The sequence below is a fragment of the Mesoplodon bidens genome (assembly GCF_964165515.1).
Source record: "Mesoplodon bidens genome assembly, chromosome: 4".
Taxonomy (NCBI): Eukaryota; Metazoa; Chordata; class Mammalia; order Artiodactyla; family Ziphiidae; genus Mesoplodon; species Mesoplodon bidens.
This window is the reverse complement of record NC_138160.1, coordinates 139425803-139451581: the sequence shown is the minus strand read 5'-3', so window position 1 is coordinate 139451581 and position 25779 is coordinate 139425803. Positions and strand designations below refer to the sequence as shown.

The 25779-nt window shown below is 57.6% G+C and overlaps 4 protein-coding genes across 5 annotated transcripts; 1 reads left to right on the top strand and 3 right to left on the bottom strand.

The window, feature by feature from the left end:
- Positions 1–879: 879 nt before the first annotated feature.
- Positions 880–8657, bottom strand: DDA1 (DET1 and DDB1 associated 1). Of its 2 annotated transcripts, none has more exons than XM_081231446.1 (5): positions 8447–8657; positions 3773–3849; positions 3496–3547; positions 2563–2624; positions 880–1573 (listed from the first exon to the last, which is right to left on the bottom strand). In XM_081231446.1, the coding sequence occupies exons 1-5, from the start codon at positions 8640–8642 to the stop codon at positions 1463–1465; spliced, it is 498 nt and encodes a 165-aa protein (XP_081087572.1). In that variant the 5' UTR covers positions 8643–8657; the 3' UTR covers positions 880–1462. The 2 variants fall into 2 exon arrangements, with proteins under 2 accessions (XP_081087572.1, XP_081087573.1); XM_081231447.1 differs by having other exon boundaries at positions 3773–3853; positions 8447–8567.
- Positions 8658–9726: 1069 nt separating this feature from the next.
- MRPL34 (mitochondrial ribosomal protein L34) lies at positions 9727–10895 on the bottom strand. Its single transcript, XM_081232880.1, has 2 exons — positions 10618–10895; positions 9727–10397 (listed from the first exon to the last, which is right to left on the bottom strand). The coding sequence occupies exons 1-2, from the start codon at positions 10689–10691 to the stop codon at positions 10184–10186; spliced, it is 288 nt and encodes a 95-aa protein (XP_081089006.1). The 5' UTR covers positions 10692–10895; the 3' UTR covers positions 9727–10183.
- A 1630-nt stretch (positions 10896–12525) lies between these two features.
- On the top strand, positions 12526–19287 carry ABHD8 (abhydrolase domain containing 8). The gene is made up of 5 exons (XM_081233798.1): positions 12526–12710; positions 13900–14647; positions 16643–16813; positions 16948–17164; positions 18614–19287. The coding sequence occupies exons 2-5, from the start codon at positions 13908–13910 to the stop codon at positions 18782–18784; spliced, it is 1299 nt and encodes a 432-aa protein (XP_081089924.1). The 5' UTR covers positions 12526–12710; positions 13900–13907; the 3' UTR covers positions 18785–19287.
- Positions 19288–20468: 1181 nt separating this feature from the next.
- ANKLE1 (ankyrin repeat and LEM domain containing 1) lies at positions 20469–25594 on the bottom strand (the record flags this gene model as incomplete). Its single annotated transcript, XM_081233797.1, has 9 exons — positions 20469–22093; positions 22351–22480; positions 22589–22748; positions 23036–23213; positions 23345–24082; positions 24332–24476; positions 24588–24693; positions 25141–25293; positions 25371–25594. 9 exons carry the CDS (start codon positions 25592–25594, stop codon positions 21921–21923), a joined length of 2007 nt encoding a protein of 668 aa, XP_081089923.1. The 3' UTR covers positions 20469–21920.
- Between the last annotated feature and the right edge of the window lie 185 nt (positions 25595–25779).

The following is a 25779-nucleotide window of genomic DNA, read 5'->3' as shown; positions in this document are numbered from 1 at the left end:
TTCCAAGCTGGTCTGAGAACCCCCCGGCACGACCACAGTCAAGCTTGCATTTCCTAAGCACCTGCCTTGTGACTGCAGGAACTGAACACCGCTGCACATGCGCCCAGAGCTGGGCCCCGCAGCTGGGCAGCTAATCCAGGAGCCTTCCACCCAGCAGGTACGGGGCAGCTCAGGCCGGAGCAGTCTGCCTCAGGCTGGGCCCTCCACGGTGAAAACCTGGTGCAGGCGCCCCCTGCAGCCTCTGTGTCCCTCACGCCGCAGCCCAACCCTTCACCGCCCCCAATACCCCAGCCATTAGCTCCAGCACTCTGGCTCCCACTCAGGGCTGGCGGGGGAAGCAGCGGCATTCCCCTGGCCCTGTGCCCAGTGGTCAGGAACTCAAACCTTCTGCCTGGAGCCCAAATGCCCCCCTACGTCCCCGGGCTCAGCCCCAAGCCCAGTCCAGCTGGCTCCCGGGAGTAGCCGTGGAACCTGCCGACTGAGGGCACTGGGGCTGGGCGTCCTGCGGCGCTCCACGTGCCTCCTGTCTGAGGGCGTAAGGCCGGGCCACCTGGGCTGTCTCCACAGAGGTTGGTGGGCGTGCCGCCCTGCTCGCCAGTGTCATGGGCGTGGGGCCCACCACAGCTCCATCCTTGGCAGCACGGACCGTCTCTCTGGGATGTCCCGGTCTTCGAGGACACCTTGACAGCTGGGGCAGAGGGGTGGGTCCGGGCAGGTCTTGGCTCTGAGCGAGATGGCCGCAGCAGGCCCACGAGGGAATCCAGCTGGTCCTGGGGCCCCAGCGTCTGGGGGACCCTCTCGGCTCCTCTTGGTGATGGTGGGACGACTCTCAGTGGCTCCATCCTCTGGGGCTGAGGTACGCCGAGCAAACACGCGAGGTCGGGTAGGAAAGATCCTTTTATTGGGGTGGACATGGAGCACGCACTAGTCCATGATAAAATGACTTAAGAGAAAGATCCGGAAGGGCTGACTTCTCCCCCTTACGCATGCTCAGAGCAAGGTCTGGGCACAGAATAGGTCCCGGTGGAACTCGAGACAAGGCAAGTCTTTAAGGCCCGAACCAGCCGGTGGGAGCCGGGAGAAGGGCCCCCACCCCTGCTGGCCGGCTGCAGCAGGGGCCTGGCTCTAGACCCTCGCAGACACGCTCCAGTTTTCCAGAGGAGAACTGGGGGGCAAGAGGAGGGGGAACTGGAGGCGGGGAGGTGAGTAACAATTGTTTTTAAAAGCATCTACCAACATCACACTACTGGGTCTGACGTCCCCTTTAACCATCGCTTGGTACATTTTACAGCATAAATAAAAACTCAAGGAAAATAAATACATCGGCTCCTATGAGGTTGGAAGTGGTGTGGACGGTGGGGCGTGGGTGGGCCGGCGGAGGGGTTGGGGGGCGGGGCGCTTACACAAGGCGGGCGGGCGAGGAGCAGACAAGACAGGAGGCGTCTGTGGGGGAGTGTGAGTCTTAAGTGTCCTCGTGCATGTCCGGGCTGTCGGTCCGTGCGACCTTGCGGGGGGGCGCCGAGCTCTCACCCTCGAGGTCCACTTGCTCCTGGTCTCTCTTCTTGGCAGCATTCTGGGGGGCAGGGGAAGCGGAGGGGTTGTGAGTCTTCATGCTGGGGGAGCTCCTGAAATCTGAGGCTGGCCCTGGGGCCCCAGCACATCACAGAGCCGGGCAGTCGACCTAGGGCCCGTGGCTGGGCAGCCCCTTCTGCCCCCTGGACCTGCCCCACCAAGCCACAGTTCCCTGGGGACACCAGCCTGTGACAAGCACTTCAAGGAGTCACCGCAACTCTCAGTGACCCCCACACAGCACTTCTCAGACACTCAGAGAAGCCATCCACCCTGCCGGAGGGCAAAGGGCACTCATGAGCCACCCGGGGAAGCCCCCAAATTGCCACAGAAGAGGAAAGCGTGCTGATTTGGGAAAACCTCCTTTCCTCACTGGTGGGAATCAAGGCTTGTGGGGCGGGGGCGGCCAGGACCTGGGGTTTTCTGAGCAGTCACTTCATCATGGGGTCCCCCTCCAACCCGGCCCAGAGCAGGTCACTGTCCAATGTTCACCATTATGGGGAAAAAACAATCTGACCACACGGCAAAACTACATGTGCAGATTTTCAAGAAAGAAAAAGAAAAAATATCCTGTCAGAAAGGTGGCCTCTTATGGGAAAGACGGGGGCGACGACTTTTCACAGCAGCGACGCATCCTAGTAGGGCCTGGATTTTTAATCGTGTGTACTTTTCATCATTGAACAAAGACTCCAAGTAACAACACTGAAGTCCATCTGCCACCAGGGCCGTGCTCCCCACAAATTGTGGGGAACTGGGCCTCAGTACAGCTTACCTGCCTGTCCCTGAGCACTAGAGCCCTGTGGCCTCTGCACAGCCATTCCTCTAGAGCATTCTTCCTTCTCCTGAATCACCTAGCAAACTCCTATTCAGCCCTCAAGGCCCCACTCGAACACCCAGTCTCCCAGCCACCGGTGTCCTTCCGCTACTCAGAGCCCCCTGCTGGGCATTGTGTTCCTTCCCCGAGTCCCAGCACTCGAACCCCACATGCCTTACCTTTTTGTCCCATTGCTGATGTAAGTAGCGCAAAAGAATGTTTGTTTTTTCTGTCACAATAACTGAGAAGGAAAGACAGATAAAGTTGCAGGAAGAAGCTGTGGGGAGCCGGCTGCAGGCAGCCCAGCCCCCATCCCAGCCTGCACTGCCCTCCCAGGACGAGCTTACCCCTTCCTGGCCTCTGGGCTGTCCCTGCCCTGGGTGGCCTTTGTGTGACTCAAGTCACCACCCCCAACCCTGGAGGAGAATTCAGGAAGCCAAGCATTCTCCCTCCTGAGCACAGGCCACTACCATGAGCCCAAGCTGGCTGCCCTGACAGGGTCCCTGCTTCCCAGAGAGAGGCCGAGTCCTAAGCTGAGCTCAGATTCCACCCTCGGGCGGGGGAATGAGCCCCGGCATGCCAGGTCACGTGGGTGTTTTCCCAGACAGACCAGGAGCACAGATCCACATGCTGTGCCCCAGTGACCACAGAACGCACCCAGCAGAGTCCAGGATTTTTTCACGGTTGAAAGAAAACACCGTGACTACAATAAATAACCTTGAGATCCCCCTGCTCTGCAGGCTCCAGGCCTTTCCCTGCAGGTCCCTCTGCCTAGCCGCCCCCTCCCCAAGCTGCCCACCCCAGCCTGGGCTGGGTCCTCCACCCCATGGTACGAGTCTTGAGACCTGTGACAGGGAGCCAGCAGGGGAGGCCTGACTTGATGCGGGGGTGGGAGTGAGGGCCAGCGAGCGGCAGATGAGGGCCAGCTTGGGACCCTGCAGGGCTGGACGTGGATGCCGGCGTGGACATCAGGAGGGTCCCAGGGAAAGCCAGGCTTCCCGCTGCTCCCAAGGGCTGGGAGCTGCCCAGCTTCCCACAGGCCACCTCCTGCACCACCCTCTGGCCCTTCCCCTCGGCAGCCGGGATGGGACAGAACAACAGAGCCCACTTACTCTGTTCGGACGGGTACTCCCGAGTGGGCAGGTAGACTGAGGGACGTCGGTTCTGTGGGAGGGTTGGGAAGGCATGGGTTAGGAGAGTAGACAGGTCTGGGGTCCCCTCACCCCTCAACTCAGCACCCGCCCTCCAACGCAGATCAAAAGACGTGCGAGGATTTCAAGTGGGGCTGGGTTTGAAGCTCAGCCCCTCTTTCTGGCAAGACCCCGACCTGGGAGCTGCACACCACCCCTGGCCCTTTCCCCGAGGGCAGCTCACGGCCCAAGTACTCACCGAGGCTTTGCACACAGAGTCGGCATGAAATCGACTAAAATTGCTTTTGTTGTAGACAGGCAGTCCTTTCAAAAAATCTGCCTAGAAGACAGGGAAGATGGTAAGTGAGAAATCAGGCAGCAGGCTGGGCCACCCCCGGAGCACCTGTGACCGGGTGGGCTACCTACCGGGCGACTTCCGGTTTCCTTCTTTCTGTTCTGTCATTCAAGTTTTCTAGAACTCACCCTTGAGCTGGCCACCTGATGTGTCCACTCTTATGACCAGAACAAAGTAACCAACCCCAGAGTAAGGGTATGATCTCCCACAGGGTCCTCACAATAAACCCGTCACCAGGCCAAGGAGCGGGGAAACTGAGGCTCAAACAGGACAGGACACTTGCATCAAGTTAGGAGCAAGCAGCAGGGTGGGGAGCCAGACCCGGGCCCATCCGACTGCAGGCCTGTCCTCTGTGCTAGCTGAATACTGAACTCGTGGTCTCACCTCCATTTATGCACCTTTGATAGAGCCTGGGATGGAGACTTGTCCACCCTAAGAAACCCTGAGAGTCCATGTGACAATACACGGGGGTGGGGGAGCAGGAGGCTGGGTGAAGGGGAAACGGCAGCTGGGACACAGGGGCTGCTGGGACACAGGACCCAAAGCCTGGGGTCAACCGAGCTTCCAAATCCTGAGAAAACTCAGAAACCCAACTTTCAGTGTGTCAGTGCCAGCTTTTTTCTTTTTTTTTTTTGGCTGCACCATGTGGCATGTAGGATCTTAGTTCCCCAACCACGGATCGAACCTGTGTCCCCTGCATTGGAGTGCAGAGTCTTAACCACTGGCCCGCCAGGGAAGTTCCAGTGCCAGCTTTTTAAAACTGGCTGAGCTTTGCAGCAAACACTGTGTGGACCAGGGTTGGCTCGAGGGCTGCTCCTGGGGTCACCACATCCAAAGGCTGCCCTGTAAGGGGAGAATGCCTCCCACTGTGGGGAGGGCCAGAAGCCTAAAGAAAGCAGGCTGGCTCCTCCCTGCCCCCGGTGCCTGGGGCAGGGGTCCAGGCACCAGAGGTTTCAGGCCCGCAAGGTGCCAGGGAGCCAGCGACAGATTCATTCACAGCTCTGACTCTTGGAAAGTCCTTTTTCTCTGACGCTCTGGCACCAACTGGGCAAGGAAGGGAGAAAGCTCTGGAAGGGGAAGACCCTGACTCTGGGTGGAGGGCAGGTCTCTGCCACAAGATGGGGGTGAATAAAGGCCAAGGGGAGCTGTGCCCACCTCAGGAAACTGAGGCACAAGAGCCCCGGGGAGGGATGAAGGCTGAGAACTTGGGGCAGGGAGTGACTTCCCAGCAGAGCAGGAGGGCAACGCTGTCGTCAGGCCTGGAGAGGGAGAGCTGGGGAGGACCACGGGTTTCCCAAGCTGGAGTCACCCCATCATACAGATGAGGAAACTGAGGCAAAAAGGTCATGTAACACTCATCTGAGGTCCACCAGCCCCAAAGAGAAAACAAGGAAGCTAACTGAACCCAGGTTCGCCTAACCTCAGAGGCCAAGCTCCTGTTCTGTGATGCCAGTGCCTCTGCTTCCTGCCTGAGAGCTGAGGGCTCAGAGCCTACAGGCTACGTGAACCCTCCCTCGGGTGCTCCATTGCCATGCCTGACCCAGGAGCTGCGCTCTTGGGGAAGCCGCTGTTGAGGGGATCCCCCAACACCCTCTGGTGCCGGCGGAAACAGGCGTCCTCACCCGTGTGGGGCCCAACCCCTCCTCTGCTGGGCCCCAGCAAGAACCTAGCAGGATGGGTGAGCCAGGGGAGCTGGAATGTAGATGGGCCTCCTGCTCCCACCCAGGAGGTGGCCCTCACATCTGCGTGACCTAAGGCCCCACAGCCAGCTCAGAGTGCCTCAAACCTGCCTCCCCTGTCCCAGGACCCCTGCCTCAGCTCAGCCCCAGACTACGGGGCCAGCTTCATCCATCCGGCATGGTGTTCTCAGGACCCAGCTGTGCGGCGGGCCCTACACCAGGCACCAGGGCACTGTGGAGAGCCACAGCAGACCTACTTCTGGCCCCAGGGAACAGCCAGTGCTTGGGGACACGGGTGTGGATCAAAGAGCCATGCAGTGAATGCAGAGTGGCCATGAGGACAGGGCACCACGAGGTGCCATGTGAGGCCCATGACAGCAGGGGGAGGGGGGAGGGAAGGCTGGCTGGTCTGGGGGATGGGGAGGACTGCCCAGATGCAGTGATGCAGGCCTGAGACCTACAGGAGAGGAGGGCTCCCTGCCCCAACTCAAACCCCTCCACAGCCCTGGCTCGGCTTGGCCCATGCCAGCCTCCTGCCACACACCTCCTCAGCCCGTGCCACCCTCCAGGAATGCCCCTCCGCTCTCCATGTGGGAAACACCCGCCAAACTCTCCAGCCAGCTCAAAACGCCCCCTCCCCCTTCCCTCTCCCCACACCTCGGGAACCTCTACCACGCTCATACCCCAACGAGGTCATCTGTTTACACAGCCAGTTCCCTCACTGGACTGCCACCTCCCTGAGGCAGAGGGCAGGGCAGGGCTGGCTCAACCCTGGGTCCCTGACAGGGCTAACATGGGGCCGGGTAGCAGCGTGGTGAGAGGTTCCGAAGCCCCAGGCCTGCACTGATCCTGGATGGGCCCTTCCCTGGCTGTGTGACCTGGGGCAGGTGACCTCCCAGTCTGGCCGCCCCAGTTGTGAACCGGGTTTACAAGAGGGACCCCTCCCAGGGTTATTCTGGGTTTCAGTAAGACAACACAGGGAGAGAGCTTTGCCCAGAGCACCCCTGAGGGCAGCTGTTAGTATCAGTGCATGTATACTGAATAAATGAATGCAGACAGGACATGGCCAGTACTTCCTGTCAGCTAAGCAGGAAAACCAAGCCTCAGACACAGGGAGAAATCCTCACCTCAGCCAGACAGATCCTAGCTACAGCTGGGCCCAGAAGCTGTCCATTGCCTCAGCAAACACTCACTGAATATCTGTGTGCCAGTCCCTGTGTGGGCAGCCTGCCAGTGACCCAACCAAAGCAAGATGAGGAAAAGAAATGGTGTGCAGAGAGAGGAGGCATGGGGGCCTCCTGCAATCAGGAAGGGACTCTCTGAGCAGATGTTATTCACAGGAGGAAGAGCAATCCAGGCAGGAGTAACAGGTGCAAAGACCCTGGGGTGGCAGGGACTGAATGTGAAGATGTGAAAACAAGGCCACTGTGGCTGGAGCTCACAGCGGGGAGGGGTGAAGAGGGTGGAGATGAGGTCACAGAGCTGGGCAGGGACCTTGGAGGCTGAGTGGGGAGGTGGGTTTCATTGGGGTTACAACAGGAAGCCCCCCGACTGTTTTGTAAGCTAGATAGTGGTATTATCTGATTGACATCTTTAAAAGCTCCCTCTGGTTCTGGGTGAATTACAGACTGCCAGTGGGGCATGATGGAGGCAAGAAGACCAGGGAGGAGGCTGGAGCAGGTGTTCAGGCGGGAGGTGGCAGTGCGGGACCAGGGCAGAGAGCTGTGGACAGATTCAGAATTCGTTTTGGAGGCAGAGCCAACAGAACCCTCTCAGGAACTGGGAGTTGGCAATGAGGTCACAGCGAGGAGTCAAGGACAACACGCAGGCTTGGGGACCCACGTGCTAGGAACCCACTTACCACTTTCCCATATCCTTCCTGACAAGAAGTCTTTTACCTATTCCTCACCATATCCCAAGGACTATGGCTTGTGGGCTGGGACCCTGAGTCCAGGAACAATGGGGTTTGACTTGCCCTGACAAAACCTTCCATCACCTCTGTCAGCCCTAGGGATGCCAAAGAGTGGAGGGAATGAAGGGGGCTTCAGCCCAACTGTGAGGCTGTGTCCCACTTCACAGGTGGAGAGCCCAAACCCCAAAGAACCACCAGACCCAAACCCCAGGATGAGTGAGCGGCCCAAGGGGGATTTTAACCTCCCAAAAAGTTGGCATTATCCCCACTTCAAGATGAGGAGACAGCTGGGAGGGAATGTCACCATCCCCGAGTCACCCAGCTCATCTGTTGAGCGTTCACTGTCCCAAGCCCTTTAAGACGTCAGTTCCCCAAATTATCACAACCCTATGAAATCTGGACTATTGCTACCCTCATTTAACAGGGACAGGGCCTGGTGGCTGAAGCGATTAAGTCGTTCCCTCTTAGAGCTGGTCGGGACCGGAATGTTGGAGGTGGGGTCAGGGCTCTGGGGGACCAAGGCAGTTCGCGATGTCGCACTTCCTTTGGCGATAAAGCCTCGCATGTCACGATGTCAAGCCCCCTCCCCGCCCCGACGCTCAGGCCGGCCTCCCAAACCTTCCCGAACAGGAAAGACCCAGGTCTGGCGCCCGGAGGACGAGGCCTCAGTTGGGGGTCTCGGGGGACCCCATCCCCACCCCCCACAGGCGATTTCCGGGGGAGCCGCAACCCGGAAATGAATGAGTTGTCAGGGCCTGGAAACCTAGATAGGGTCAGGGGTCGGAGATGGAGCCAGGACGGGGTCAGCAAGACGCTCACAGCAGTGTCCGGGGGGGTCGAAGGTGACAGGTCAGAGAGAGGGGCGGGGCCGGGCCCGAGGGGGCCGGCCAGGGCGGTGAGGGGCCTCGGGGGTTACTGGAGGTGGGTGGGCCCGCGGCGCCATTTTGTCGAGCGGAGGGGGAGTACGGCCCCGGCGGCCACCCTCACCATCTTCTGTTTCCTCCGTCGCCGCCTCAGCCACCGCCTCAGCCGCCGCCGCCGCCACCACAGCCGCCTCCTTAGCAGCCGCCGCACAGTAACTTCTAACCACGGCACAGCCCACACTGCTGGTGCGGCCGCCCTTCAGTCGTTGGTCCGCCTTCTGGCCCTGCCTCCAAGTTATGCGGTCTTTGCACACTCCCATTGGCCTGATCCGGCTGAGTCACGCGCCCATTGGTCGCCACGCCACCTCCCTTCGTGGTCAAGTTCAGTTGAGAGAGCAAAACCCCGCCCGGGACTTGCAAGCGAAGAGCGGCGAAATCCGGAAGTGGGCGGAGGCCGCGCCCCCAAAGCCCCTTGGGATTTGTAGTCTGCAATACCCGAAGGTCCCACGGGTCTCTCTAGCGTTTGCTACGCTTTTTCATATGGTGGTTCATGGGGTTCTCACAGCAGCCCCGGAAGGATAGGGACCCACCGTTACACTCCCAGCCTCCTCCCTGGGGTCCCAACCTTAGGTTTCGGCATATCTAAACTGCTCCCACGCTAGCCGCTTGATATCTTTAAGCTGACCGAGCATCTTTGAAACACTTCCCTTGGCTCCCCAGTATCCCAAGGATCCAGTCCCGCCTCCTCGGTCCCAAATTCTGGGCCCCTCCGGCCTCCTTCGTCCACCTTTTATCCTGACCCGTCCAATCCCTCCTCCCTTTGGGCCCTCCCAGACCCTGCCACCTTCTCTAAGAAGCCTTCCCCGACTGCGTTCTTCCCAAGGCAAAGTCCAGTGCCTCCTCTGGGCTCCACAGTCCTCACAATCATCCTCCCAGCCCTGACTCCACTGTGTCCAAACTGCCTGGGTACGAATCAAGCCACCGCCCCCACCCACCCCCCACCACCAGCCTGACAGCCTGGAGAGAACAAGAACTTATTGAGGAAGTACTCAATAAGTTACTAAGTGGAAGCTACCAAGTATTATTACACCAACATCACAGCAAAGGAGAAATGAGCATCTCATTTTAAGGATAGATCCTCTATTTTTTTGGCCGCGCAACATGCAGGATCCTAATTCCCCAACCAGGCATGGAACCCGCGCCCCCTGCAGTGGAAACCTGGAGTCATAACCACTGGACCGCCAGGGAAGTCGCATTTTATTGGAACCAAATGAACCTCAGAGGGCTAAGATCTTGCTCAAGGTCACAGAGCCCATCCCCAAGGGGCAGGTGGAGGATTCAAATCCCTCCCACCTCTCCACAAGCCTTCCTAGAACTGTGAGAATCGATATTTTATAAGACAAGTGAAAAATTGAACATTTATTAGATTTTTAATGACATGAAGGAATTGTTGACCTTTTTTTTTTTTAGCTTTGAAAAGCTTTGTGAATATGTATTAAAGGGCCCTTATCTTAGAGAAGTGAGTTCTGAAATATTTACAGAAGAAATAACCTGATGCCCGAGATTTGCACCTCAGGAGAGGGCAGGATAGGTTGTGGGTAGAGCTGTGTACTGGGTTACAAGGGCGTTCACTGTACCATTCTGTGGACTGATGCACATGTTCGAAATTCTTCCTAATTCAAAAGCGTAAAAAGGCATTTGGCAAGGTTTGACTTCCCACTCTCTCTTCCAGTCCAATCCCACAATTCTTCCCCTAGGCCAACCCCGAAATCTGAGAATTCATGTCCGTCCGAGTCCCAGTCGTCAGCGAGGAAAAATGCTTTAATGGGGGGGTGGGGTCCAGCCGGCAGCGTCGCGCTGCTCAATGGCTCAATGATTTTCGACCCTTGTGCATGCGGCGAAGAATGACCTGGACGCCGTTTGGCTTGCTCAAGCGCCGGATCCAACCATGCTTGTTCTTGCGCTTGATGTTGCTCGGCTGATACTCGTTCCCGCGCGCCTTGCCCCGGGTCTGCTGCACGGCGGGGAGTCCCCAGGCGTCGGGGAGCCCCAGCCAGGCCCGGGGCTGGAGCCACCTGCCGGGGAAGGTTAGAGGGGGCGCTGTGTGACTTCTGCGTGGCGCCCAACCTCTCCGAGCTTGGGCTTCCCGATCAATGCTGGAGGGAGCCTGGCAGCAAAAGGCGCTCGAGGAGTTCTCAAGGCATTGGAAGGTCATGTGGTTGGTAAACAGCTGGGGCCAGCCCCCGACACCGCCCTTACTCCCAGATTTGGGAAGGGGCCCCCCTGAGGACTCACCTGCCACCCAAAAGCGCCGCTGACCTACTGACTGGCCCCAACAGGCGACCCACCGATCTGATCGAGAAAGCCATGTCCGCCGCCGGCACGCCGTCCGGTGGCAGCTATTCCAAAGCCCACAGGTTCCGCAGCTGCGGGACGTGGACTTCTGGGAAATGTAGTTTCTTCTAGGCGGAGCCCTCATTGCCGCGGGAGTTGTAGTTCTACATAGGCGCACCGCATCTTAGGCGTGAGCGTCAGTGCCCACTGGAGAGTGTAGTTCTTGTGGACCAGCAGGTGACAGGCGAACGGCGCATCCTCCGCATGCGCGTGTGTACAAGACATTATGTCCCTGGGTCTGCTGGGAGTTGTAGTTCCTTCTCCTGTAGATCTACAGAGGGTACCCTGGGGTGACGGTGGCGCAGCTGGTGGCAGCCTCAGGAACCGGCTGGTTGAATTTCCCACCCCCAGCGGGAGCCAGGCAGACGGCACACGGCTGGCAGCTTTCCTTTAGCCCCAGCCAAGTCTCCGCCCCTTGGCGGGGAGCCCAGGAAGTCTGAGTTGGTGTTGGCTGGATGTCCTTGGGGTGGTCATTCAGTTTCTCAATCTGCAGGACTCAGCGGTTGCAGGCTTGCCCTTGGCGGTGCCCCCGTTCAGGCCCTATTTTTCTAATACTCATATCTGAGCCCTTTCCCTTCTTACACACCCTCTACGGCTCCCCACTGCCCCAGGGAAAATATCTGGCAGGCATTTGAAGCCCGCTCTCGCCATACACACACACCCTAAATTTCAGCTACAACCTCCTCTGCCTGGTGCTCCCCTAGTCATCTTTTTAAAATCCTCCTCAGATGCTCTCCTTTCCCCCAGTCCTGTCCCTCCCTCTGGCCCAACACTGTTCCCCAGACTCTCCCTGAAGCCTAGGGCGCCCTCAAGGGCCAGGCTTGCAGCTGAGTCCCTGCAGGCACCCCAGCATCTCCCAGCCTGGGGAGGGGGAGGGGAGTTTTTTCTGCGTTAATAAACTGTAGTCTCCCAGGAGCACCCTGAGTGGGCAAGAGTGGGTGGCTGGACCTAATCCAGCTCTGGCAGCAAATTCCAGGGGATAGGAGTGGGGAAGGGATGATTAACCCCTTGTCCTCTGAAGCCCATCCTACCTGCACCATCATTTAGCAAACCACTACAATACTACAGCAGTACAATAATAATGCCAATAATGTATGGAGCACTTTCCCTGCTGAGCAAACTCATGAGGGAATTAATTCCATAGAGAAATAAATGGAGTCTCAGGGAAGGGACTTGCCCAAGGTCACATATCAGCAAAGGGCAGAGGCTGGATTTGAACCGTGGGCTTTCTGGCTCCGGCTGGGACCAGGGTCACCAGTTAAATTGGCCTATCTGTGAAACTCCAATTCCTTAATTGTCCATAGCTCCAAGATATCTGTTTAATGGTTTAACGAATAACAATTTGCAGAACTTGGAATCACACAGCCGTGGTTCCAAGTCCCATCTCTGCCCCCCAGCTTGCTTTGTGACCTTGTGCCATTTATGAGCCTCAGTTTCCCCACCTGAAATTGCAAAGATCTGGGAGACTGTAGAACGGAAAGGTCATCAGAGAGAGAGGGGCATGGGGGCTCCGTCTGGAGGGGACAGGGCAGTTCGGAGGCAGAGGCTAGCCGAGGAGATACTCTTTGCAGCGAGGAGGGGCCCGGAAGACCTCAGATTGCGACCCCTTCTCGGCGGTTAACCAGGCCCAATCCCTCCCTCCACCTCCGTAAACCTTGAGGGAGGCGGGGCCGTTGCCCCAAGAGCCCGCCCTGATCCCGGAGTTGCTGCCTCTGATTGGCAGTCTAACTAGGCCAGGTCAGTATGCAGCTGCGATTGGTCGAGGCTCCAGTCAGTCGGCGCGCGGTCCCGCCCCCCCGGGGAGACACTTAAAGGGCCGTCTCGCTAGGCGGTAGCGGGATGTTCCCGCACTGACCGCCCTGGGCCCGCGCCCGCCCGCGTAAACGCGCCCGGCCCGATCCCGCGCCACCATGTAAACGGCGCCCGCAGGCGGACGCCGGCTTCTCCGCCCGGGACCCCTTTGCCCTGCCCCGGGCCCCAGGGCCCTCGATGAGGTGAGCAGGGACCGGGCCGTGGGAAGGGTACACTGAGGCCCCTGGGTCTTTCACTTTGCGTGGGGGTATCCACAAAGCCCTTAGGAAGCCGCGGAGCCCCAGTGGCCTCGACCCCGCCGCAGGGTTGACGGGCACCCAGGAGGCGGGGGCCTGGCTCTGTGGAGGGGGGTCTGGCGTGGCGCATCTGCGCCCCCTTTGGCAATCCCGGGTTGGAACCCCGCCGGAGGTGGGGGGCGCGGCCTGCTCCCCCTTCCTCAGCAAGTACGGGCCACTGCAGGCCGGGTGTTCGGCGTTCATTATCCCCGCGGAGCCCAGGATGGGGACGGGGAGGGGTTGGTCCCATCACCAGGGCCTAAACAATGGGGGTGCGCTGCGCGGGTATCCCCCTCGAGTTATGTAACTGCCTGCAGTTGCCATGGACACGGAGTGGGGGCCGTGGTCCAGGGAGCGGGATGGAGGCTTGGAGGCCCCCAGCCAGGGCTTTACCTTCTCCATCCTCATCTCCACCACTGGCGGCTGTGTGCCAGATTCCCCAGAACCGAAGGTACTGAGCAGTGGGGACAGAGCACCTTCTTCCCAGGGTGTCTGAGCCTCAGCTTGTAGGTCTGTGAAACAGACCCATTGCACTCATGGTCTTGGGGAGTTGGGCAAGGGCTTCTGGGGCTCAGTCCTGAAACCCCTCTCCCAGGGTCTCACCTTTCAGAAGCCAGGTTTAGAGGCCTGGGATCTGCACATTTTTAGATGCCTTTGGAGCCCTCAGGATATGCTGGTTTAGTGAAAGTGAATTAAGGAAACAGTGCATGAATGAATGAATGGACGAATGAATGAATGGGTTTAGGAAGGCATTACTGCTATAAACCTGAGCTGGAGGGTCCTCAAGGATGGGCCACATTTGCCACAATGTCCCCTCCTCCGGGAAGCCACCCCCAATGAATGCCTCTTGGTGTCAGCCACGACCTTCTCTCTAGGATAGACTAGGCTGGCCCAGAAGGGTGGCCGAACGCCACACAGGCACTGACCAGACAAAACATCTCAGTGCGTGGCTGGTTCTGGCCACCCCCAAACTGGAGCCTAGATGGGGCCTCGCAGTGCAACTCACCTGACCCAGGTGTGGGGAGTGGGTGCTATGGGAGTGGAAGTCTCCCTGTTTAGATGGCCTCTGACCTGGCTGTCATGACCCCACTCACAGGACACACCATGCTGACCGGGGTGACCGATGGGATCTTTTGCTGCCTGCTGGGCGCGCCACCCAATGCTGTGGGGCCCCTGGAGAGTGTGGAGTCCAGTGATGGCTACACCTTTGTGGAGGTCAAGCCTGGTCGCGTGCTGCGGGTGAAGCATGCTGGACCCGCTCCGCTCCCCACCCCACCTCCACCACTGTCAGACGCCGCCCAGGGGGACCAATCTGGCTTGGTCCACTGCCAGCGCAGAATTACCGTGTACCGCAACGGGCGGTTACTGGTGGAGAACCTGGGCCGGGCACCACGAGCTGACCTCCTGCACGGGCAGAATGGCTCTGGGGAGCCACCAGCCGCCCTCGAGGTAGAGCTGGCTGACCCAGCGGGCAGCGATAGCCGCTCGGGCCCAGGTAGTGCTGGGAGTGGCAGTGGCGGACGACGGCGGCGAGCCCGACGCCCCAAGCGGACCATCCACATTGACTGTGAGAAGCGCATCACCAGCTGCAAGGGCACCCAGGCCGATGTGGTGCTCTTTTTCATCCACGGTGTCGGCGGTTCCCTGGCCATCTGGAAGGAACAGCTGGACTTCTTTGTGCGCCTGGGCTACGAGGTGGTGGCGCCCGACCTGGCCGGCCACGGGGCCAGCTCAGCACCCCAGGTGGCCGCCGCCTACACCTTCTATGCACTGGCAGAGGACATGCGTGCCATCTTCAAGCGCTATGCCAAGAAGCGAAACGTGCTCATTGGGCATTCTTACGGGTGAGCCAACACTGGGGTGGGGATGAGGGTGAGGGATGGAGACTGGCAGAAACTGGACACCCACTCACAAAATACTGATTTCCCTTCTTGAAAAGTCCCACTAACATCTGTAACAAAACAGGGATTCCTGCCACCAATGCTATTGTTTCACATTGTTTTAAAGCAGTATCTCAATCCCTGAACAATTGACATTTTGGGTCAGGTAATTCTTTTCTGTGAGGAGCTTTCTTGTGCACTGTAGGATGTTTAGCAGCGTCTCTGACCTCTACCGATTAGATGCCGCTAGCACAATGGTCTAGTAATGATCATGACAATCAAAAATGCCTTCAGGGCTTCCCTGGTGGCGCAGTGGTTGAGAGTCCGCCTGCCGATGCAGGGGACACGGGTTCGTGCCCCGGTCTGGGAAGATCCCACATGCCGCGGAGCGGCTGGGCCCGTGAGCCATGGCTGTTGAGCCTGTGCGTCCGGAGCCTGTGCTCCGCAACGGGAGAGGCCACAACAGTGAGAGGCCCATGTAACGCAAAAAAAAAAAAAAAAAAAAAAAAAAAAAATGCCTTCAGATAGTGCCAAAGGTCCTCTGGTAGGCAGAATCACCCCTAGCTGAGAACCATTGTCTTCAACTAAGTTCAAAAATTGGTTGCTCTGGAGACCCCAAGGGCTCCAAGGAAAGACTAATTGGAATCCCATAATTTTTGTTTACAAGGGCACAGGTTGCTATAATTCACTCTTCCTTAAAGGGGTGACAGATAATACCACCTAGCATTTAGATGAGAGCCCACGCCATGGAAGGCTCTGGGCCTGGGTGCCTGATCACTGCCAAGTGGTACCATTCTGTCCTTTACCCAGGAGAAAAGGCAGGATCTGATCAGCCAGCCAGGTTGAGAACCACTGTTTTAGCAGTTGTAGCCCATGCAACTAGACAAGAAAAGGAAATGTTACGTAAGTTTCCAAAAGAAAGGAAGCCAGACTGGGAAGTAGCATAGCTCCTATTTGCTTATATGAAAACATACCTCAAAGTGGATGCTTATGCTAAATGATTCCTCCAATTAAATGAGCACCCACCTGTGGAAATTCCTGTGACCCCATAACAATGCTATGAGGTCAGCACAGTTACTATGTCACAAATGTGGAAATGGTAGCTCAGAGAGGTTAAGCAATTTGCCCAAGGGCACACAGTGAGTCACTGAGACAGTCAAGTCCACCTGACTCCTGCTTGTATCCTGTCCCTCTTTTCAGCAAGGTTGGCAAGCTTTTTCTTAAAGAGCCAAATAGTAAATATTTTAGGTTTGCAGGCCATAATGTTTGATCTCTGTTGAAACTTCACATGTCTACTGTTGTAGAAAGAAAGCAGACATAATTGTAAACAAATGGGCATGGTTTTATTCTAATAAATCTTTATTTATAAAATATTTTACACATTTACAAGATTGTAAACTTAAGTTTACAAAAACAAGCAGCTAGCCCACAGGCCATAGTTTGCAAAACAAACTCTGCTTTAGGGGGAATGAGGAGAGGTACCTGCACCCTTCCACCTTGCATAAGGCAGGCAGATGTGCCACACCCAGGGGCCAATGAGAGAAGATCCTTAAAGGGAAGGGATACGCTGGAAACAAGGACCTTCTCTGAGAAGCCAAAGGGTTTGTTTAATCAAATAGCTTTCCTAACACTTGGCAATAAGTAATTCTTAGTCCTTTGGGGGTTATGATGACTTTGAGGGTCTGATAAAAGTTCTGTATTTGGATCCTTTCTCCAACAGAAAAAAAATCCACCCTCAACACACACACACACACACACACACACACAGTCTCTCAGTTTCAGGGCATTTGAGATGCCCCACCCATCCCTCACCCCCATTTGGTGCCCATGGACCCCAGGGGAAGAATCTTGGCCTTCAAGGTTATGCCTCTGGGTGAGGGGAGGGCATTAACCCCTTCACTGCTTGTATCCTGCTGACCACTGCCCTTCAACCCTCCCCACCATCCACCCATGGGGCAGTGTCTCCTTCTGCACGTTCCTGGCTCATGAGTACCCAGATCTGGTGCACAAGATGATCATGATCAACGGCGGGGGCCCCACAGCACTGGAGCCCAGCTTCTGCTCCATCTTCAACATGCCCACGTGCGTCCTGCACTGCCTGTCACCCTGTCTGGCTTGGAGCTTCCTCAAGTGAGTGACCTGGCCCTGCCCTGGCATCTCCCTAAGGTGGACGGGAGGGGAAGCTATATGGCTGGGGCTGGCATGGGGGCACTTCTGGTGGCTGAGCTGGCATGAGGGCTCCAACAGTGCCTCCCCACCCCCAGGGCTGGCTTCGCCCGCCAAGGGGCCAAAGAGAAGCAGCTGCTGAAGGAGGGCAATGCGTTCAATGTGTCTTCCTTTGTGCTTCGGGCCATGATGAGTGGCCAGTACTGGCCTGAGGGCGACGAGGTCTACCATGCCGAGCTCACCGTGCCCGTCCTGCTCGTCCATGGCATGCACGACAAGTTTGTGCCAGTGGAGGAAGACCAGCGCATGGCTGAGGTATGGTACTTTGGCCACCACACCCTTCAGATCCCCCTTGCACAGTCCAGGGGGACTCTGCCTTGTGCTCCAGCCCCAGGGACGTCAGAACTTAGATGGAGAGTCAAAGGTGGAATCCAGAAAGTGGGGCTGCCTTGAACAGGTGGTAGGTTTATGTGCTGTCCCCACTGCACATTAAAATGCACTCTTCATGGGACTTCCCTGGTGGCCCAGTGGTTAGGACTCCGTGCTTCCACTGCAGGGGGCACAGGTTTGATCCATGGTGAGGGAACTAGGATCCCACATGCCATGCAGCATGGCAAAAAATAAAAATAAAAATAAAAAGGCACTCTTCACAGTTGGGATTTGTGATGGGCTACATAATTCTTCAAGGGCGAGCTGGGGATCTTTAGATCAGATTCCCCAGAAAGGGTCTTGAGATCCTTAGGGCTAAGAATAGCTCTGGGCCAGCGGTTCTTAACCAGGGATGATTCTGCCCCACAGGGGACACTTGGAAATGTCTGCAGACTTTTTTGGTTGTCATGACTGTAGGGGAGGGAGGTGCTACTGGCATCTGGAGGGTGGAGGCCAGGGATGTTGCCCAGTAACCTACAATGAGCAGGACGGCCCCACCTCAGAAAATGATCCAGCGCCAAGTGTCTGTCATGTGGAGGTTGAGAAACCCTACCTTAGCATGAGAGACTCTCCATCTGTCAGTGATTTCTCACCGAGGTGACTTTGCCCCCAAGAGACATTTGGCAATGTCTGGAGAGTTTTTTTTTATTTATATTTTTTATTTTTGGCTGCGTTGGGTCTTTGTTGCAGTGAGCAGGCTTCTCATTGTGGTGGCTTCTCTTGTTCCGGAGTGTGGGCTCTAGGCAGGTGGGCTTCAGTAGTTGTGGCTCACGGGCTCTAGAGCACAGGCTCAGTAGTTGTGGCGCACGGGCTTAGTTGCTCTGCGGCATGTGGGATCTTCCCGGATCAGGGCTCGAGCCTGTATCCCCTGCTTTGGCACGCAGATTCTTAACCACTGCGCCACCAGGGAAGTCCCTGGAGAGATTTTAAATTGTCACACTGTGGTGGGGGAGTGGGATGCTATCACCGGCATCTAGTGGATCGAAGCCAGGGATGCTGCTCAACATCCTACAGTGCATGGAACAGTCCCCATCCCAGAGAATGATCCCACCCCAAATGGCTTTAGTGCCCAGGTTGAGAAATCCTGCTCTGGACATATTGTAGGCACTTAATAAACGGGGAATGAATGAATATCCAGTTGGGTTCCAGCTGGGTGACAGGCCATCTTCCAGATCCCCCTTGGGTGGAAGTGGAGGAATACAAGGTAGATTGCAAGAAGAACTTCCTGATGTTGGAGGCCATGCATAGATGGGGGGGCGGGGGGAGTCCCATGGCTGCCTGGCCCCGAGCTCTGTCGACCTGTCTCTGCCTGCCCTGAGCCCGCGTCCTCCGCAGATCCTGCTCCTGGCCTTCCTGAAGCTCATCGATGAAGGCAGCCACATGGTGATGCTAGAGTGTCCGGAAACGGTCAACACGCTGCTCCACGAATTCCTGCTCTGGGAGCCCGAGCCCTCGCCCAAGGCCCTGCCCGAGCCCCTGCCCACGCCCCCAGAGGAAAAGAAGTAGCCGCTGAGGGGGCAGGGTAGCGCTTAGTGAGCCGAAGAGCCTGAGGAGAGGCCCGGAGCCGGAGTTGGATCTGCCGCCCGCGCGGACCACCTGGGCGGGCCGTTCGCTCCAGTGGGCGGGGTCAGGTCAGGGAGACGCCCCCCCAGGCCGGCTGGGCAGGACGTGGCGTTCGTGGGAGCCAGGTGGACACACCGCTCTCTGCTAGTCCTGCGGGACCCATCGGTTTTTCGGGGCCATAGCCGGGACCCCCGCGGAGGATGACCTTGTACAGAAGTCCCCTACCCCAAAACGCCAGGGCCGAGGCAGGCCACCACCCCGCTCTCTGTCTTCCGTGTTCGCCGTGCTTGATCCTGGGACCCACGAGCCCCGCAGGGACCCTCGAGACCCCGCCCCAATGCCCGAGATCCCTTACCACCCCCCATTCCTCGGCGCTGGGGGCTATTGTGGCCCAAGGAGGGAGGGTTTGGGAGGGGGCTGGCACCACCGAAACCGCACATCTCAACTTGTAACTCAATAAAAAGAAGTGACAATCTGAGCCTCCAGGCCTGTGTTGGGTGACCGCAGCGCGGGGCCGCCCTGAGCCTCAGTTTCCCCAAGTGCAGACTGAACTGAGTCGAGTGCCTCCCCCTCAGGGCTGGCCCACAGAGATTTGAGGATGTCGGCCATCCAGGCTTGCTTCCCGAGTTCCCCTCCCTCCTCAAAATGCAGGAGCTACTTGGGCAGTATTTCTAGAGCAGAAGGCAGATAGGGGGTGAGCTCCCCGTCCCTGGAGGGGAGGAGGAGAACCAACTGAGGTCGATGCTGAAGTTGAGGTGAGGATCCGAGGATGGTTGCATCTGATTACAGTAGCCATAATTGTGTCAGCTGTATGCAAAGCCCTATGCTGAGTGCCTGACACCCATAGGTTCATTGAATCCCCTTTACTCCACACCACACAGCAAGTTAGTACCTCTTACTGTCCCATTTCATCTTATAACTTGGTTTTGAGTTGCTTTTGTCACAAAGATGATTTTTATTTTGAATCTTTTTTTTTGAATCCAGATTTCTCTGAATTTCCCTGTTCCATGGCTGTGCTCTTGGTCCTCTACATTTTATTCTAATGTATGTATATCTAGGTTTACCCGTGGTTTGTGTGGCCGGTGGGAGGAGATTTGTCCCCTCAGTTGCTGCACCTTTGGTCCTTTCCCCACTGGTTTGTGAGCCCACCTTTAATTTAAACCAGGGGTTCTTACAGGGGCACTGCTGTTGGTTGACAAATTCTGGAGATATGTTTGATTACCACAACTGGAGGGGGAGGTGCTTCTGGAATCTTGTGGGTGGAGCGCAGGAATGCTGCCTGACACCCTACAGTGCACAGGACAGCCCCTGGCCCCCACTGCAAGGAGTAACTTGGTCTCAAAAGTCAGTAGGGCCAAGGTTGGGATACCCTGTGTTTTAGACAAATCCCACCTCTTCTGGGCCTCTTTTTTTGGCGGGGGGAGGGATGTCTCGATTCTGTTTGTGTATTCTTGGGAGATGGCATGCTGCTTGGTTTTTTTTTTTTTTAATAAATTTATTTATTTTTGGCTGTGTTGGGTCTTCGTTGCTGCACGCGAGCTTTCTCTAGTTGCGGTAAGCGGGGGCTGCTCTTCGTTGCGGTGTGCAGGTTCCTCACTGCGGTGGCTTCTCTTGTTGTGGATCACGGGCTCTTGGGCATGCGGGCTTCAGTAGTTGTGGCTCACGGACTCTAGAGCGCAGGCTCAGTAGTTGTGGCTCACGGGCTCTAGAGCGCAGGCTCAGTAGTTGTGGCGGGCTTAGTTGCTCTGCGGCGTGTGGGATCTTCCCGGACCAGGGCTTGAACCCGTGGCCCCTGCATTGGCAGGCGCATTCTTAACCACCGCGCCACCAGGGAAGTCCCAGCATGCTGTTTGAATTGCTATCACTTTATCAAGCACCTACTTGGTGTCTGGGAGAATTACTTGTCTTACACATGAGGAAAGGGAAGCTCGGAGTGAGGTTTCTTCAGCTCAGTTAAAATGGTAGAGCCCAGGCCCACTCCAGAGGCAGGAACCCTAATTACCACAGCAGCCAGAGTAGCCAGGGGCTCAGCAGTGGAGGCCAGGAGGCAGGTGGAACCTAAGCCCACTCCCTGCAGGACCTGGTTCTCTGAGCCACGATGACAGGCAGGTGACAAACCCAATGAGGCAGCGGATCTCACCAAGTCCCTAAACCCACTGGACTGCTTTGAAGAAGCAAGTTCTGGAAAATTTAAATGATCCTACCACCACCTCACCAGGATAGCGGCTTGGCACATACTGAAGCTCTTTGCATAAAGAGCAAAGAGGTTAGTGATGGGGTTAGTGATCCCATTTTATAGTGGAAGAAACAGGTTCAGAGAAGCAACACCAGGAGGCTCCAGTCACACGGTGATGCCAAGGAGAGCTGGTGTCTCACACCCACACCGCGATGACCTCCCCAGCTCTGCCCACCCCTCAATACACAAGTCGGTACCTCGAGAACATCCCAACACCCCCTACCTTCCCCCAGAGACTTTCCGCCTGCAGGGCCACCTCTGGCTCAGCAGCGCTCTGAGCCAAACACTTTACCCCATGACGGTTTAATCTGATTTCCTCAGTGACCCCCTGAGGTAGAACCTCGCACTTTCCCCATTGTGTACAACTGAGGACAGTGAGGCTCAGACAGAGAAATTGCTGGTCCAAGGTCCCAAAGCTGGGAAGCAGTGAAACCTAACTCTTGAGCTGGGCAGATTCCCTTCAAGTGGCTGAGGAAGACCCCAGCCCAGCCTACATTGTGGGTCCCCTGTGTCAGGGAGATAAAAATGGACTCTGTTTGCCCAAACAGGACCAAACTGCCAAAGCACTGGCATGTTTCAAAGCACCAGAGTGTTCAAAGAACCTTCTGGTCTACTTGTTCTCCTCTCACATCCCCTTATTCTCCACCCATGGCAGGGAGCTCACTACCTCTCCAGCAGTTCCATCTGTAATAAAGTCCTCCCTCAGCCCGAGGGAGAGATTGTCCTGCTGCTCCCCCACCAGCCTTCTGGAGCTGGAGATGGGGGGCTGCTCTCAGCACGGGGCAGCTGGAACATTCAAACACCCTGATCTCGACTTAGGCTGGATGGCCAATTCCCCAGTGCTCAGCCACGGGCCTGGATGTCCTGGGGCCATAGCTCTCGCTCACCCTCAGCCAGGAAGACAAGGAGGGCACGGTGCAGCAGATGCACCCCCAAGCGGCGGCGCCGGGTGGGTGGCCAGCCAGCCACCACTCCATAGCAGTGTCCTTGCTTCTGGTTGGTCAGCGTCTGGATCCCTGGGGAGATTAGGGGTAAGGTCACAAAAGCAGCCTCCAGGAACCCCAGGCAGAAGTATGTGCCAGTAAACCCACTGGGTATTGCCCTCAAGCAGGGATAAACCAATGGAGCAAAATCTGTGCATATGCAGGTACATAATTGATGCTCAATAATTGCTCATTGAATGAATGAACAGCCCTGAGGGGCAAGGGGTGAGGGAATCAGTAGATCAAGTGCCCTTCATGTGACCCCCCGACCCCACAAGCCAGGCACCTACCTAGAGCATCCACAAGACATGCTTCTCGAGTGTAAGCCTCCACAGCAACCACATGCTGGAAGCAATGCAGGGAGACAACACCTCGACCACTGGCCCAAATGTCTAAGATCTGGCGCACCTTGGGGCAGGCCTGGAGGGAGCCAGGGCAGGGTCAGAGGTCTGTCCCCCAATTCCCTCTTTCCTCTACCTGCCCGCAGCTGTGCCGCCCCTGCCATGAACCTGGTCCTTATCCTCACACCTGTTTTCCTGGCCACCCTCGGTGGCTAAGGGCCTTCCAGAGGTGGACATTCGGCCGGGCCCGTGTTCCCTTGCCCACGTAGAAGATGGCATTGACAAAAATCCGAAGGCATTCAGCCAGGGTCAGTGAGAAGGCTCGGGCTGGAAGGTTCTGAGTCTTCCTAGATGAAGTAGGTGGCTCAGAGAAGGAAAAGTGACAAGAGTCGCCCCAGAGACAGTCTTTAAAGACAGAGCAACCCACGTCCAGTGACCCCTGTTTTATAAAAGGCAGGGTGGGTGGCTGTTCGCCAAGGACACTCAGCAGCTTGAATTGGATCCAATTGCCTTTTATAGATAAAGAAGCTGATGACCAGAGAGGGCCAGTTCCCTTCCTAAGGACACACAGCAAATAAGAACCAATCTCAGAATTTTCCAGTTCCCACTTCTGGGTCATTCCTGTTCCAAGTACCTGGGGTCCAGCAGCAGATACGTGAAGCTGGACTTCATGACACCCTCCCGCCACCGGCTGGTGGGTTCTGGCCGCTCAAACTGCTTGGCAAGTGCATCCTCATCTGCCTGGGCATCTGGGATATGGCCAGTCCGCAGGGCTTTGGCCAGCTCTGGGCTGTGCCCTGAGAATTCTAGGCCTGGGAGGGGAAACTGAGTCAAGGGAGATAAAGTAAAGGGTGGTTCCCAGAGATGAAGGGAGAAGTAGGTTGCACTGAGAGCCACGGGTCTCTGAGGACTCCTGGAGGCTCCTTGGACTCTGGATACTAACCAGGAGCAGCCTGGGCTTCTTCTAGTGGTTGGAGGTAGTATGGCCGGGTGAAGGACGTGATGGGACCACGGCTCTTGCCAAGTGCCAGGAGCCCTTGCAGCAGCTCCAGGTCAGACATGGTGGGGTCCGGTGGGCACTGGCAAGAGGGGATGGGGTCCCTGCCACCTGTGGTGCTTGCCTCATCCTCTGTCAGCCAGAGGGCAGCTACATCACTGTCGAGGGACAACTGGTCATCTTTTGGGATGTGGAAGTCAGAGGGTCCAGGCAGTGGTTCCCAAGGGGCACTATGGGCTGGACTCTTGTCTGGGAAGAACTTGGGGGAGGGGGAGGCATCTGGCAAGGTCAGAGTCAGGGCCTGCAGACGGGCATTTAGTTCTGCCTCCCTGTCCTCCATGAGGGCTCGATGTTCCTGCTGTGGGGTACCCGAAGATCTTGGCACCCTCTGGGAGGGTCGGACACCAGCCCAGGGGGACATGTGGGCGGTTGGGTCCTCAGCTCCAGAGGCCTCAACCGCGGTAACAAAGGAGGCAACTGAGCTGCAGTCCCAGCGCCCTAGGGGGGACTCCGAGCTGCCACCTGTGTCAGCAATCTCAGGGTGGGCAAGGAGGCTGGGGGGTCCAGGGCCAGCCTCCAGGCTCATGTCTTTACCATCACCTCTGCCCAGTGTTGTGGAGTCCAGTGTCACACTGGGAGGTCCAGAGGGGCTGATATTCAGCCCCTTTCTCCAAGGGCCTGGGCCTGGAGCAGGGGATAAGAGTGGGAGTCAGAGAGGAGGGGAAGAGGAAGTGAGAGACAAAGATGGAAGTCAGATCAGACAGAAAGAGGCGGCTGCAATCGCAAAGAGGAAGGACAGAGTCGGAGGCAGAGAGACGGACCAGAGACCTTAGTCGTGAAACAGAAACAGTGGGAGAGCGTGGATGTCACACACAGAGACCCGCAAAGCTAGATCAGAGGCTAAGCACCCCCAGACGCACAGGCACCACTCACTGCCAGGCTTTGGCTTGGGCTTTGGCTCCTGGGGGTCTGCCCGGGTCCGTGTCGGGGTCCTGGTCCGAGCCTCCAGCTCCCGCAGGACACGCACACAGTTCTGGTGCCCCTGCTGCTCGGCCAGGTCCACAGGCCGGAGTCCGTCCTACATGGACGCGGTCAGCAGGGGGCGCCCTCTTCCCCCTCTCTTCCTCTCTTCCTTCCTCTTTCCCTCCCTCCGGGTTCGCCCTGCTACAAACAGCGCTGGGACCCCCACCTGGTCGCGCAGCGCGGGGTCCGCTCCCTGGCTCAGCAGCAGCTCCAGGCCGCGGCGACAGCCCCAGGCAGCGGCCACGTGCAGCGGCGTCAGCGCCTCGGCCGATCTGGGGCAGGACAGGAGGAGGGGTCAGTGGAAGAGGGAACTCGATCTCCTCCCCCATCCTCCCACCCCCCGCCCGGGGCCTTGACTCTCAGCACCCCCATCTCCGCCCTCCAGCCTGAGACACTACACTCGGAACCTAGATCCTGCGCCCTCGGGTCAGGACCCAAACCTCTGCTCTCAGATTCTAGAACGCCTACCACCAGATCCGAACCTTTGATCCCCATTTGGCCTCAGCGCAACCTCATACCTCACCCTCAGTCTGGTACCCTGCCTCTGCCCTTGGACCCTAAAGATCCTTCCCCAGATTCTCCAAGCTCCGCCCCCGGGCATTGAGTGCGCATCCTTGAACCATGGGACGCCCTCTCCAGGATTCCCAGGTCTTTCCCTCGGACTCGGGAGACCCCTCTCCTTCGCGGAAAAGCTGCCCGGAGCCCAGACCCTGCCTCACCGAGTGTTGGGGTCCCCGCCTCGGCGCAGCAGGGCCTCGAGGCAACACAGACTCCGCGGGTGCTGGGCTCTGGCCGCCAGGTGCATGGCCGCCGCGCCATCCTTGAGCACCAGGTTGGGGTCAGCACCACGGCGCAGCAGCTCCTCCACTGCCCTAAGGACAGAGGGTCAGAGTGGATCGCGACACTCGCCCCCTACCCCTGGCCCACCCACCCCGTGCCCTGCCCTCACCGCAACTCCTCCTTCCGCAGCGCCGCCCGCAGCCGCCGCGCCAGGTCTAACGCCGAGCTCATGCCCCGGCGGTCCCCCAGACCAGCTGCCCAGCCGGCCGATTTCCAACTTCCCGCGGCGCCCTTGTGCGCACGCGCCGCTCCACGCCTCAGCCTCGGTCCCCGCCCCTCGGCGCAGTGCAGTGTCCCCAGCCAGGCCGACCCGCGCCGCATTGTCGTCCACATCTAGGTTCAGGAGCTCTAATGCTGGCCCGAGCCTGCGACACCAAGTAGTGCCCAGGCAGGGCTAGGGGCAGCCGATAAGGGCCCGGTAGGGTGGAGGTCGTCGTGTGTGCCGTTATCTCTTCAGACCGCGTAAACACTAACACAGCCTGCTGGAGGGGGTGGAGCTACGCTCCCGGGACCCGATG

Bases quoted from the DNA above. Each gene is read 5' to 3' on its own strand.
- DDA1 (XM_081231446.1), bottom strand. From the start codon at position 8,642: ATGGGAGTGTGCAAAGACCGCATAACTTGGAGGCAGGGCCAGAAGGCG. The intron at 2,625-3,495 runs GTAAGTGGGCTC...TTTCCTTCTCAG, and splicing joins GGAGTACCCGTCCGAACAGA to TTATTGTGACAGAAAAAACA. The intron at 1,574-2,562 runs GTAAGGCATGTG...CCTGCCCCCCAG, and splicing joins ATCAGCAATGGGACAAAAAG to AATGCTGCCAAGAAGAGAGA.
- MRPL34 (XM_081232880.1), bottom strand. From the start codon at position 10,691: ATGGCTTTCTCGATCAGATCGGTGGGTCGCCTGTTGGGGCCAGTCAGT. The intron at 10,398-10,617 runs GTGAGTCCTCAG...CTTCCCCGGCAG, and splicing joins GCGGCGCTTTTGGGTGGCAG to GTGGCTCCAGCCCCGGGCCT.
- ABHD8 (XM_081233798.1), top strand. From the start codon at position 13,908: ATGCTGACCGGGGTGACCGATGGGATCTTTTGCTGCCTGCTGGGCGCG. The intron at 14,648-16,642 runs GTGAGCCAACAC...CCCATGGGGCAG, and splicing joins CTCATTGGGCATTCTTACGG to TGTCTCCTTCTGCACGTTCC. The intron at 16,814-16,947 runs GTGAGTGACCTG...CCCCACCCCCAG, and splicing joins CTGGCTTGGAGCTTCCTCAA to GGCTGGCTTCGCCCGCCAAG.